Genomic DNA, 13,159 nt, shown 5'->3' with positions numbered 1-13,159 from the left:
GGTTTTTAGTTTCTCCTTCAGCCAAAATCAGGAGATGAGCTTCGATGCAGTTTCATTTCAGCTGGCCTCTACCTGATTGATTTAACAGTCACTGAGGGCCGCTTACCTGCCAATCTGTCAAGACTGACTGACTGACTGAGGGGCCAGTTGGTCAGGTTTGACTGACTGTGAATCTGTCAGCCTTGACTGGAAGTCAGTCATTCTATAAAACATTCTCTTCCATTTTATATATATATATATGGAAATAATTATTTAAATGAGACCCTGGGAATTCTGCAGAAAGATAACAGAGCCTGCAAAAGTTCAGATGCCGAGTGCTGACATGCCAGGTTCCGCAAAGATCTGTTCCCAAGTTCTGTCCATGAACCATCATCCATCCTTCCACTGACACCAAGAATTCTAAGTCTCCGTACCCATTCTCTTCCATTTCCACTCTTTTATGAAAATACTATAAACTGTTCCTTCTATGTACTGGGCAGCATTTACAGGCTACGTTTAACAAGCTTCACTGGTTCCCTATCCGCTTCCGCATACGGTTCAAACTTCTCCTTTTGACCTACAAGTGCATCCACTCCACAGCTCCTCAGTACCTTTCCGCTCTCATCTCTCCCTACACTCTTCCCCGTGAACTCCGTTCGCTGGGTAAATGTCTCCTTTCGTCCCCCTTCTCCCCCACTGCTAACTCCCGGCTCGGTTCCTTCTATCTCGCTGCTCCCTATGCCTGGAATAGACTCCCTGAGCCAGTATGTCAGGCTCAATCTCTGGCTGTCTTCAAGTCTAGGCTTTACTGGAAAAAGTTTGGTTTGTTTATTCACGGTAACAAACCAATGTCATACTTAGTGAAATGGGCATCATTCATGTACTGAGGAAACTCTGTTCCAGTAAGGCTGGTTTTGAAACGTCTTTTTTGAGCACATGGGAAGTTGAAACCGTTAAGTTGATATATCTTTTTCTTTACGCTAGTAGAAGCAGTCCTGCCACCAAGACCCTGATGCAGTGAGACGAAACGCTGGCCATCGTCGGCTGGGGGCAAGGGGAGAGAAGGAACGAGTTGGAATGAATGAATGAATTTCTTAGCGCTAGCAGTTTCAAAAGCTAAGTGGTCTTTTGAACCATATATATATTCACCACACCATCTAATTGAGTAGCTTGTTTGAGCACCATCATAAGATATAAATCTTTAATTTTTTCACCCACTTGGAGTATTGTGTGAAGAAGATTAAAATACCGCACATTTCTTGAAGGTTTTGGCCAGTGAAGAGCAGAGGGTCAATATAGCTCCGATAGATATTTATATTCTAGGAGCTCTGTGAGGCCTTTTTTCCTTCTTAAAATATAGAGTGGTGTTAAGGTTGAATAACTTTAATTCTTTAGTAGTGGGGATTTATATAAGTGATTACATCTGGGAAATAAAACCCTGCCATTTTGTGAGTAATTTTCATGTATAATAAAGAGTCTCTGCTGTACTGACAGCCCAGTCTCTTGACACTTAATCTCAGCTCTCATCACCCTCACTGCAAGTGTGAAGGCTTATCTCAGCTACATGGGAATATAAAACCACCAGGCTTACCAGCATACAGTTAGGCCAGGGCTGAAACCCGATATCTTGAGTACAGTACAAATTCACACAGTCCAAACTAATCTGTGAAACCCAGGCCAGCCAAGAAACAAGTGGAAGATAAAGCTGTGGAGCTCTCCAGTGGATACAGTTTGCCTTTTTTGCAGCTGGTCAATCCTGAGGGAGAAGACAGACTTAGGCATGAGGTAAGAGTCAGGGATGTCAGTGCAAGACAGTACAGAATCATGCATTCAAGGTACAGAAATCCAAGGGAGGATTACATGATTGGAGATGAAAGATCAATTTGTGCCAACCAAGAGAGAAACTTCAGGCTGGTAATGTCTGAGGATCACAAGGCAGCCAAGCAACTGAGCAAGACAGAGCCCAGAGGAATGCTGGCATGGTTAGGATTAACAAGAAGGCAGGTTAGGGTTGCTTAGGGTGGAAAGAGCAAAACAATATTTCTTCTCAGCAATAGAAACTCAAAAGACCATCAGTGCACACCTTTATCTGCAAGAAGGGTAATCAGTTTTCAAATAACCCATGTACACAGTATTGTGCTTATGATTGAGATAATTATCAGATTCTTGGGGGTGGGTTGCAACAGATCAGAATGTTAAGTGAGGGGGCTGCAAACCTGAAGGTTCACCTAGGGAGCCTCATACTCTTGCACAGGCCCTGAATAGTGGGGTACATAAGGACAGGTGCAACCACTAGGATTAAGGTGATTATAACACCTCTGTACAAGTTGTTGGTGAGACCACACCTAGAATACTGGGTCCAAACTCTGAAGACCGTACATCTGAAAGGAAATAGAAAGGGCCATGGCCAAGGATTCTGGCCCTTGAGCCAAATCTTTAATGTGTTGCTCCATTCTCATCCTCCACAGGTAATCATCGGAGGTGGGTGGGATGCAGAAAGGGACCTAAGGAACTTATTACTGTACCCGGGATCTTTTCAGTTCTACTCACTTTGAGATTAGTTGGGGTGGGGGTAACGTGGATTTGCTCTGTCCCCTACCACACATTCTCTCTTCCTCTCTGTGTCAGCACACAGTGAGGGGCGGTCATGTAATTTTACATGATTTTGCTGCTTTATAAGATTTTGCGATTTGTAAATATGAAATCATTGTTTAAATTATATGTTCCTGCTACGGTAGACTGTTTTCTTTTGCCTAGTGTGGGCCACCTCATTCAATCCAAAGTCTCTCCCTTTCTGTACCCTGTAGACTAATACAAGATTAGACAGACAGGACCTAGCAATCAGTCACTGCTGATCTAATACTAATCTTAATACTAATACATGATTCTTATATTTATTAGGATTTATTTACCACCGTTTTGAAGAAATTCACTCAAGGCGGTGTACGGTAAGAATAGATCAAACATGAGTAATAGGCAATTACAGCAGTAAAAATATTCAAATAACAATACAAAGTATGGCATAGTATATTACTTACCATGTCAACACAATACGTAATAGAACATTTTAATTGACAGTTAAGTGTATAAGCAAAGATGGAACATAGATAAGAGTGTAAGGAGAGTTAGAAAGTAAGCTGACTACTTTAAAGAAAGTTGCACATGAGGTCAGAGAGATGGTTGAATATTATCTCAGCTAGGGAAGAGTGAATATATATATATATATACTACTACTACTTAACATTTCTAGAGCGCTACTAGGGTTACGCAGCGCTGTACAATTTAACAAAGAGAGACAGTCCCTGCTCAAAGAGCTTACAATCTAACAGACAAGTGAACGGTCGGTCCGATAGGGGCAGTCAAATTGGGGCAGTCTGGATTCACTGAACGGTAAGGGTTAGGTGCCGAATGCAGCATTGAAGAGGTGGGCTTTAAGCAAAGACTTGAAGACGGGCAGGGAGGGGGCTTGGCGTAAGGGTTCAGGAAGGTTGTTCCAAGCATAGGGTGAGGCGAGGCAGAATGAGCGGAGGCTGGAGTTGGCAGTGGTGGAGAAGGGTACTGAGAGGAGGGATTTATCCTGTGAACGGAGGTTACGGGCGGGAACGTAAGGGGAGATGAGGGAAGAAAGATAGTGAGGGGCAGCAGACTGAGTGCATTTGTAGGTAAGAAGGAGAAGCTTGAATTGAATGCGGTATCTGATCGGAAGCCAGTGAAGTGACCTGAGGAGAGGGGTGATATGAGTATATCAGTTCTGGCGGAATATGAGACGTGCAGCAGAGTTCTGAACAGATTGAAGGGGGGGATAGATGGCTAAGTGGGAGGCCGGTGAGGAGTAAGTTGCAGTAGTCCAGGCGAGAGGTAATGAGAGCGTGGACTAGAGTTCGGGTGGTGTGTTCAGAGAGGAAAGGGCGAATTTTGCTGATGTTAAAGAGGAAGAAGCGACAGGTCTTGGCTATCTGCTGGATATGCGCAGAGAAGGAGAGAGAGGAGTCAAAGATGACTCCGAGGTTGCGGGCAGATGAAACGGGGAGGATGAGGGTGTTATCAACTGAGATAGAAAGTGGAGGAAGAGGAGAAGTGGGTTTTGGTGGAAAGACGATAAGCTCGGTCTTGGACATGTTCAGTTTCAGGTGGCGGTTGGACATCCAGGCAGCAATGTCGGATAAGCAGGCCGATACCTTTGCCTGGGTCTCCGCGGTGATGTCTGGTGTGGAGAGATAGAGCTGGGTGTCGTCAGCATAAAGATGATATTGGAAACCATGAGATGAGATCAGGGAGCCCAGGGAAGAGGTGTAGATTGAGAAGAGAAGGGGTCCAAGGACTGATCCCTGGGGAACACCAACAGATAAGGGGATGGGGGTGGAGGAAGATCCATGAGAGTGAACTTTGAAGGTGCGGTGGGAGAGATAGGAGGAGAACACACACACACACCATCATCACCAAAAAGCTCTTGATGATTCACAATCTTAAAAACTAGTAATAGAAAAAAATTTAAAATATCAAAAGTACATTATATAGAGGATATATATATTTTAACTAACCAGGTTCTCAATTGCTTATGAAAAAAATATAATGAGATTCTAAATCTGACTTCTAATGGAAGAGAATTCCAGAATTGGGGAGCAACTGTATAACACAAAACAAAACTGTTCTACAGGTTGATAATAAACAAATGAACAGAAAGATAGATCAAGTTTGTTTGCATGAAGTAATCTTCCTGGGCCACCAGTAGATCGTAAACCAATATACTTAGACAAACAAATTGGACTTAAACCAGAAGACAGGCTCTGATCGGTAACCATGCAGAATCTGCAGCAAAGGAGTAATTCTCTTATACTTCGATCTCTTCAATATTGGTATTTTGAATTAATTGTAATTTAGATAGAAGCATGAGACATTCCTAAAAACAAGACATTACAATAATCCAAGGTGGAAGAAAACAAAGCCTATACCAGATTTCAGAAAACAGGGCCGGTCTTAGCAATTGCGGGGCCCTATGCAGACCAGTTAGGTGGGACCCCACACCTAGCCTCACCCCTTGTTGACAAGATGCATTTTAAACATTTTTTTTTTATTTCAAATAAAGACAAATCAAGCAAAACTTGTACAGAAAAACTAATTCAAATATGCACAATGCTATCATAGGAAACCTTTGGGTTTAAAAAGCAAAAGCATGTGCATGCAAGGACTAGATAAATGAATTAAAACAAATCCCATTAATATGTAATACTTGGTAGCAGTAATGCAACAGTAATTGAATATTCACATGGCTGCCTGAGCCAACAGTCTCGGCAGCCATTTTTTAAGAGCAATGCGGCAACAAGGCATCAGCGCCGGCAGCGGGCAGGAAAGACTGGGGATCTTTCCTGCCCTGAAGACTCCACTACACCACCAGGGTAGCCTCGGGTATGTGCTGGGAGGGCACCCTGCGGCTCAGGGCAGGGGAGGCAAGGAGTCAGATCGCAGCAGTGGTGGGGAGCAGGAGGGAGCGCCATGGGGTCCCTGGAGGTGCGGGGCCCTGTGTGACCGCTTCTCTCGCCCCTGCCTAAGACCGGCCCTGTCAGAAAAGCAAGATCAAATTTGGTGTAAAAAAAAAAAAACGCAGCTTAGCATAAGGTAAAGTAGTTATTCCATGAACTTGGGATTCATCTGTCAAGTTGAAATCCCGTAAAAGTCCTAAACTTTAAAAAGTAGGTCTATAAAGAAATGAAAGTACCATTCAACTGCTATTTGTATTACACTAGTCTTTCCGACCACCCATAGCGCTGTAGTTTTTTTTCCCATATTTAATTTAAGTGAGATTTTCAAAAAACAGTCATTAACCATTCAAACATGCGTGGGATAAGCATAAAGGAATCCTGTGCAGAAGGAATGGATCCTCAGGAGCTTAGTCGAGATCGGGAGGCGGGGCTGGTGGTTGGGAGGCGGGGATAGTGCTGGGCAGACTTATACGGTCTGTGCCAGAGCTGGTGGTTGGGAGGCGGGGCTGGTGGTTGGGAGGTGGGGATAGTGCTGGGCAGAGTTATACGGTCTGTGCCCTGTAGAGCACAGGTACAAATCAAAGTAGGGTATACACAAAAAGTAGTCTTGTTGGGCAGACTGGATGGACCGTGCAGGTCTTTTTCTGCCGTCATCTACTATGTTACTATATGTTACTATGTAACCAAAAGAGGCAAATCAGTTCAAGACGGAAGCACAGGGAAAACAACATGCACATCGTCCACATATATATAATAAGAAAGACTTAAGGAACGAAGAACTAAAAAAACATATTAAACAATATGGGTGATAGTGGAGAACCCTGAGGTACTCCACAATCGGCCTGCTATACTGGAGACAGCTTTCCATGTTGTTCTTGATACGAACGATTCTTCAAAAGTTCTGAAAACACTGAAATACAATCTCCATTATTCCAATAGGCCCCAACTTCTTTATTAATAGGTTATTATCTACCTCATCAAATGTGGAAGACTGATCCAGTTGCATCACCAATGCATCATTACCCTGATCTAATATCATGTGATGTAGAGAATAACATAGGGACAAAGTATGTCCCCATCTCCATGCCCACAACTCAAACTCCATCTCCACTCTGTCCCCGCAACAGTCTCATCCATTCAAAAAGCTAGGGGTGGTTTTAGCGGTAAAGGCTCATGCGCTACATGCGCGGTGACTGGTTGGTGTATGCCAAGTGCCAATTACCAAGGTCACATAGGTGGGATTTGATCCTTGGCTTCCCTGGTTCTCAGCTCACTGCTCTAACCACAAGACAACTCCTCCATTCCACCCTCATTGTTTCTACAGCTGAGAAGTTGTGGGGCAGCCAGAAGATGGTACTTAGGTAAGGTTACCATGCGTCCGGTTTTACCCGGACATGTTATCTTTTTGAGGACACAGCCGGGCAACCTGTGGACTCTATTAGACCAAGTTGGTCTGTGCTAGTCCTTAAGAAAATCTAGGAGCACACAAAACAAATCAATTGAAGTTTTTCCTTCATTCACTGAAGTGGTTGTTGTGAAATTTGTTGAAGATGGGATCAGTATAATACAGTATGGTCACTATCCCATGACCTCGAATTTCTCTTCCCTTGTTTTGTGATGTATGTTTTTAATATGACAGGACAGACATGAGCATGATTTCCATCCTTTTGCTCAGAATACCTAAACATTTTGTTTTCTAGATTCACAGACTTTGCTCCCTCTCATACCAGATTCAAATCCGGGCTTTAAAAATAATCACCCCCTGAGCCCTCTTTCATTACTTAAGACCACGCACAGCATCATTTAGGTTCAACTTCCATTAGCTGTCTTCTTATCTTAAGAGATCTCCTTCCTTATTCACAGGGCAGGATTTTTTTTTGTTGTTGTTACATTTGTACCCCGTACTTTCCCACTCATGGCAGGCTCAATGCGGCTTACATGGGGCAATGGAGGGTTAAGTGACTTGCCCAGAGTCACAAGGAGTTGCCTGTGCCTGAAGTGGGAATTGAACTCAGTTCCTCAGGACCAAAGTCCACCACCCTAACCACTAGGTAACTCCTCCACTGTTGGTGCTATTTGAGATTCTACATGGAATGTTGATGTTGCTATTCCACTAGCAACATTCCATGTAGAAGTCGGCCCTTGCAGATCACCAATGTGGCCGCGCAGGCTTCTGCTTCTGTGAGTCTGACGTCCTGCGACGTCAGACTCACAGAAACAGAAGCCTGCACAGCCTTCTACATGGAATGTTGCTAGTGGAATAGCAACATTCCATGTAGAATCTCCAATAGTATCTATTTTATTTTTGTTACATTTGTACCCCGCGCTTTCCCACTCATGGCAGACTCAATGCGGCTTACATGGGGCAATGGAGGGTTAAGTGACTTGCCCAGAGTCACAAGGAGCTGCCTGTGCCTGAAGTGGGAATCGAACTCAGTTCCTCAGGACCAAAGTCCACCACCCTAACCACTAGGCCACTCCTCCTCGGCATAGGCAAACAAGGCATGTGCCTACGGCCCAAATACCCTCTGAGGGTTGCTGATTCAATGACTCCTAATGCAGAGTTGTGCTCTTGAATGCTAGCTACAGGCAGAAAGATTGGGGGGGGGGGGGGGGGGGGGGACCAGAGCCATCAATTGTGCCCAGAGATCTGTCTAGTCTTCCCACCTACTTGTGCACTGTCCTCCAGTCATTGTGAGAGGTCAGTAAGTAGATCTTCATACCTGCTTCTCCTCCCCTGCATTCAGAATTCCAAAGGGCCTCAAGTGCTGGAGTTTTAAAAGGTATTTATATCACAGGTCTTTTTGCTTAGGACCCATCAAAGGGTTAGTCCTGCCCTCCCCCCCCCCCCCCCCCCCTTATTCAGTTAAAAGTTGCCCCACCTCTGTACTTTGGGTAAGTCCTTTCCTATCATGGCCTCACTTTATTTTTGATTTTTGTATTTATTATTTTAGATTATTCTACTATGATTTTTACAAATATTTGGGAGTTGGAGGAATAGAAACTGTTCAGATAAATTGATTTTTATATTATTTTGTAGACTCCTGCCGAGTTAGTTTCAGAAGAGCTGTTCACAGATGTGGAATAATGAACGCAAAGGCCTTATTTTTGTCTATGTGTCTTCTCTATCTAGATTAGATCGTAACCTCCTATGAATAGACCCCGTATTTTGTGTTGCCTTTGCCTGCATCAGCTGTGGAACAGTAACAGGGACCTAAACCTTCCGTGGACTTTCAGAAAACACTAAGGACTCCTCCTAAAATCATCTCTCAGGGGCCCTTTTACTAAGCTGCATAGGAGCATCGGTTTTGAATTACTGCCCGGCTACCAGGTGGCCTGGGCAGTTTCATTTTCTACACTACGCGCCCCGGAAAATTTCTGGCGTGTGGCACTAACCAGGCGGTAATCAGCATTGTACGCTTGTTGACAGTTACCGCCCGGTTAACGCGCGAGACTTTACCACTAGGTCAATGGGTGGCGGTAAGGTCTCAGACCCAAAATGGACACGCGCCGTCCATTTTCGGCTTTAAAAAAAAAGGGCCTTTTTTGCAGGCATGCCGAAAAATGGACTGCGTGCGCCCAATACACTCGTCTACACCAGTGCAGGCCATTTTTCGGCGCACCTTCATAAAAGGACCCCTCAGTGACCTCCAGCAAAACCATTCTTCATAGAACCAGAGACTATGAGGGCAGATAAAATCCCTCAAGGCTCATCTCTGTTATATGTCGAGACCCTACCACCATCTTCTACAATTCTTTCTTCCCACGGTTGTTATTTCCCGGAGGTCAACACATAAAAGAAAACTAATTTGTCCTAAGAGTGTACATGCTCAAAAAAGAAATTAATAATAATAAATTTGTCATGCTCATTTACAATTAATGTTTCCTGAAGTTTGGGCAAATTTTTCATGTTCATTCAACCTATTTGTTGTTTTAGGCGCACACTGTATGGACACAAGGACTTAAAAAAATCCATGCTATCAATTAATTATACATGCAGTAATTTGTAGTTGTACAAGCAATTCGCACACACTAATCATTTCAATTTTTAGATGTGCGGATGAACAGAGTATGTGCTCAGGAATTCACAGTTTCACACCCCTACAAATCTTGAAACCAACCTCTACAATATTTACAAATGTTTTGATTTGTAATTTATGTAACTGGGGTGTTCTGTTGGCTTTTTCCTATCCTAACAGTTGGGAGTCTGCCACCAGGTTTCTGTCCCCTCATATTTCAGGAGTAGTGACAGCAATGCCCCCCCCCCCCCATCTTATCCCTCTCCTAGGCTGTTGGGAAGATGCCACCAGGGGGAAAAGGCTCTCCCTGTTGATTGCCTTTCCTCCCCCTCCCAATCTGTTGGGAATCTGTTAGCAGCCTGTTGATGGCACCCTGTCGTGTTGTCCCTTGCTCATCTGACACGAGTCTGCCAATAGGGTGGTACTGCCTTACCCCTGCCCCCCCCCCCCTGCATTTCACAGATCTCTCAGGATAATAAAAGTGCCTGCTCTGCTCGCCTCACCTGAAATTGCAAGCAGCGTGATGATGCTGCCACCACCACTTTTTCCTGTGTCCCCCCCCCCCCCCCCCCACACACACACACACACACACCACCTATTAGATATCTGTAAGCAAGATGACTGTGGTCCCCTCTCTTTCCTCACTTGCCGGCCGGGTAGGGTGATGACTGTCTCTTCTGCCCCACCCCCTTTCCCTCTTCACCTGTTGGTAATCTGCAGGCTGGCAGTATCACCCCTCTTGCCCTTCTCGTCAGCAGGATGATTAACAGTCCGTGCCCCTCTCTCCTGTCGGTAATCGGTCAGCAGGGTGATGACAGTACAGCTAGATCGGTCACCTGTTGGTAACTTGCCTGCAGGGGGATTACAGTTGCCCCTCTTACCTGCCCAGGAATCTCCAGTGCCCACCCCACCCCCTCACCTGTCGGTAATCGGCCAGCAGGGTGATGACGGTGCCATCCTCCTTACGGTACTCCACGCTGCTGCAGTCCTGTTCGCTATCCGCCTGCAGCCACTCCTCCGTCACGCGTCCATCCTGCAGCCGGACCCTGACCTGTAGCTCTGCCCGGCCCAGGAGAGAGGCGGCCAGGAGGGACAGCAAGAGACAGAGGCTCCCCCAGGGGCACAAACCGGAGTACATCCCCGGTACCGGTCACCCCTTTCTCCCAATTTTTTTTTTTCCAGCAGGGGAATTCCTCTTCTCCTCCTGCCCGGGACGGGAACTTCTTCCCTTTTCTGCCCCTGGGATGCGTCTCTCTCCCCTCTTCGCCCCCCGCTCCAGCTCTTGGGTCTCTCTCTTGTCACTCCCTTGTGGTTGGGGACTTTATCTGCTCTCTGCCCTTTCTGCCTCTGGGGTTAGGGAACTCACTCTCTCTCCCTTCCTCCGGAGGAAACTCTTTCCTCTTTCTCTCCCCTTTCTGTCCCTGAGATCAGGACTCTGGCTCGGTTCTGTTTCTCTTTTCATTCAGTCCCGTCACTTCCTTCGGACAGACACACACCCCACGGGCTGCCTTAAAGAGACAGGCACCGGCAACTTTAAAAGGACAGTAGCAACTCTCTACCCCACCCCCAGCCACGAGCACTCTCTGCTGTCATCCCAGCCAAAAGAAAAACCAAAACAGCTGTCTCTCCAGCCACCACACCACCCAACCACCTGATCACTCCCACCACACTGCCCCCCTACCCCCAACCAAGCCCCACCATCCGCGCCCCTCCCCCACACTCAACCTCTGCCCTAAGGAAATCCCAACCTCTGTGCCGTAAACTCCTCCCTGTCCTAAGGATATCGCAACATCTCCCCTCCTCCAGCCTGGGCTCCGTGTAGGTCCCAGGGTCACACTAATTCTGGGACAAGTCCCGCAGCCGAACCCCTTAGGACACCCTGGCTCCCACAGCTGGGCCATCCTTGCCCTGACTAGGGAGGCAAAGACCAGCCGCATCAGTCTGTTGCTTTTGCTCTCTCAGCCCTCCCTCCCCACCTCTTTGGGTGATAGGGGCCAGGGGAAAATAGAAGGCAGGAAGCAAGTCTTGAGGAAATAAAAATGGACACGATGACTGGGATGAGAATAAAAGGAGAAAATGGGGGGTGAGGGACAAACTGGACTGGGTAAAGAAGGAAACAATTGGAAACGCAGGTGGTGCTGGGCTATTTATTTATTTTAAACACTTCTCTATCGTTTAAACGGACAGAAGGATACATCTGGGAGGGGATTGGATTGGGCTGAGGGAGTGGGAGATGTGGATACCACAGGCACACAAGAGGGCTGGGCAAATTAAAGAGAGAAGCTGAGGAAATGACAGGAAGGTGAAAATAAGTGAGAAAAGAGACAGCCGGAAAGGAAAACGGTTGGAAAAGAGTTTATTTTAATGTTGCTGCGGTTCACTGATGTCCCAATCCCCATTTTCGGTTTTTCTTCTATAGACTGAAAAACTCTTATCACCGTGTAACAGTTGGTCTCATGGTATCTGTTTTTACAGCTGAATCAACTTTATCTAGATTTAAACTTGTGAAACCCAGACCTTAACCTCCTCCTATTTAGGTTTAAGGGTAATTAAGAGAGAGGGAATAGAAAGATAGGAAGGGAGTGGAAGGGTATGTGTCAGTGAGAGTTGGTGTGTATGTTGGGAATGGGGGGGGGGGGGGGGAGAAGGAGGTAGCAAAACCCTATGTGTTAAAGAGCATTCCCTGTATTAATTTATGTGAAGTACTTGCCTTGGTTCCTGCCTTTCTTTCTCTGCATACCCTCCCCCCCCCCCCTCCCCCGCATCCTCCTCTGCAGCAGGGCATATGGGAATGTACTTACTGCTGACAGCCCTGAGCCTTCACAGCTGTGCTGGAGAGAGGCACATAAACAGCTGCATCCTAATGGCACAAAGGTTCCAAACACCCCGGAAAAAAGGTTCAGGCAAAGTCACTTTGCAGGTCTACCATCTGGCACCTGTGTAAATAAACTGAAAGTCATGATGGCCCCCTTCCTCCCTGCCCCTCAGATTTCTCCCATCCCATAAGGCCTCCGTCTCCTTTTCAAGATCAAAGGATACCATTCCTGGCAAAAATGTGTTCACCGCTGCTGGTTAACAAAAATAACCATGTCCCATGTTTGAAGAATGTCACTGAGAAGGGCCACACGTCTCACAACTCCAGTTGCAGATCAGCCTCTGTTCTTTGCTGTGTACTACATTAACCACTTAAGTACAACAGTTTTTCCATTTATTTAATTCAAACTCGATGTCCTGCTTTTCATTAACAATTCAATAAAATTCTATATCACAAAATAGGTGAACAATAATAAGTAGATGCTTTACAACACAACATTCATACTTGAATATTACAATAATCAATACTGTCTTGTTCTCAATTACAAAAGGCCACGGACTACCCTGCAAAAGCTTGTGCAAACATTTATCCTTTCAGGGGTTACCTAAAGGACAAATATTTATTTTTTATGTATTAAAAAATTGTTTTATCCTGCACTATCCCCAAATCTAGGCAGCCTACAAAACACATGCATAATCAAAATGATAGATTAAATAGGTACAAACACAAACATAAAATTTCAAATCAATCTCTGAAGACCTATCTCTTCAACAAGGCATACCACAACGACCAATAACTGTAAATGTAACACATCACCACTTTACCTTACATTCTGAACTAATTTCTGCCTATATCTGTTCGCTTAA

The 13,159-nt window shown here is 45.5% G+C and overlaps 1 protein-coding gene across 1 annotated transcript in view; it reads right to left on the bottom strand.

The window, feature by feature from the left end:
- The window catches only part of OAF (out at first homolog), a 34,872-nt gene extending 23,793 nt beyond the window's left edge, over positions 1 to 11,079 (bottom strand). The window contains exon 1 of the mRNA XM_030220861.1: positions 10,398 to 11,079. Within this exon, the coding sequence (XP_030076721.1) occupies positions 10,398 to 10,616 (219 nt within the window). The 5' untranslated portion in view covers positions 10,617 to 11,079. The remainder of the gene's footprint in view (positions 1 to 10,397) is intronic.
- Between the last annotated feature and the right edge of the window lie 2,080 nt (positions 11,080 to 13,159).

This window comes from Microcaecilia unicolor, chromosome 12 (assembly GCF_901765095.1).
Source record: "Microcaecilia unicolor chromosome 12, aMicUni1.1, whole genome shotgun sequence".
In the NCBI taxonomy this organism is placed as follows: Eukaryota; Metazoa; Chordata; class Amphibia; order Gymnophiona; family Siphonopidae; genus Microcaecilia; species Microcaecilia unicolor.
Note: the sequence above shows the minus strand (reverse complement) of the source record. Positions and strands in the feature narration are given on the sequence as shown.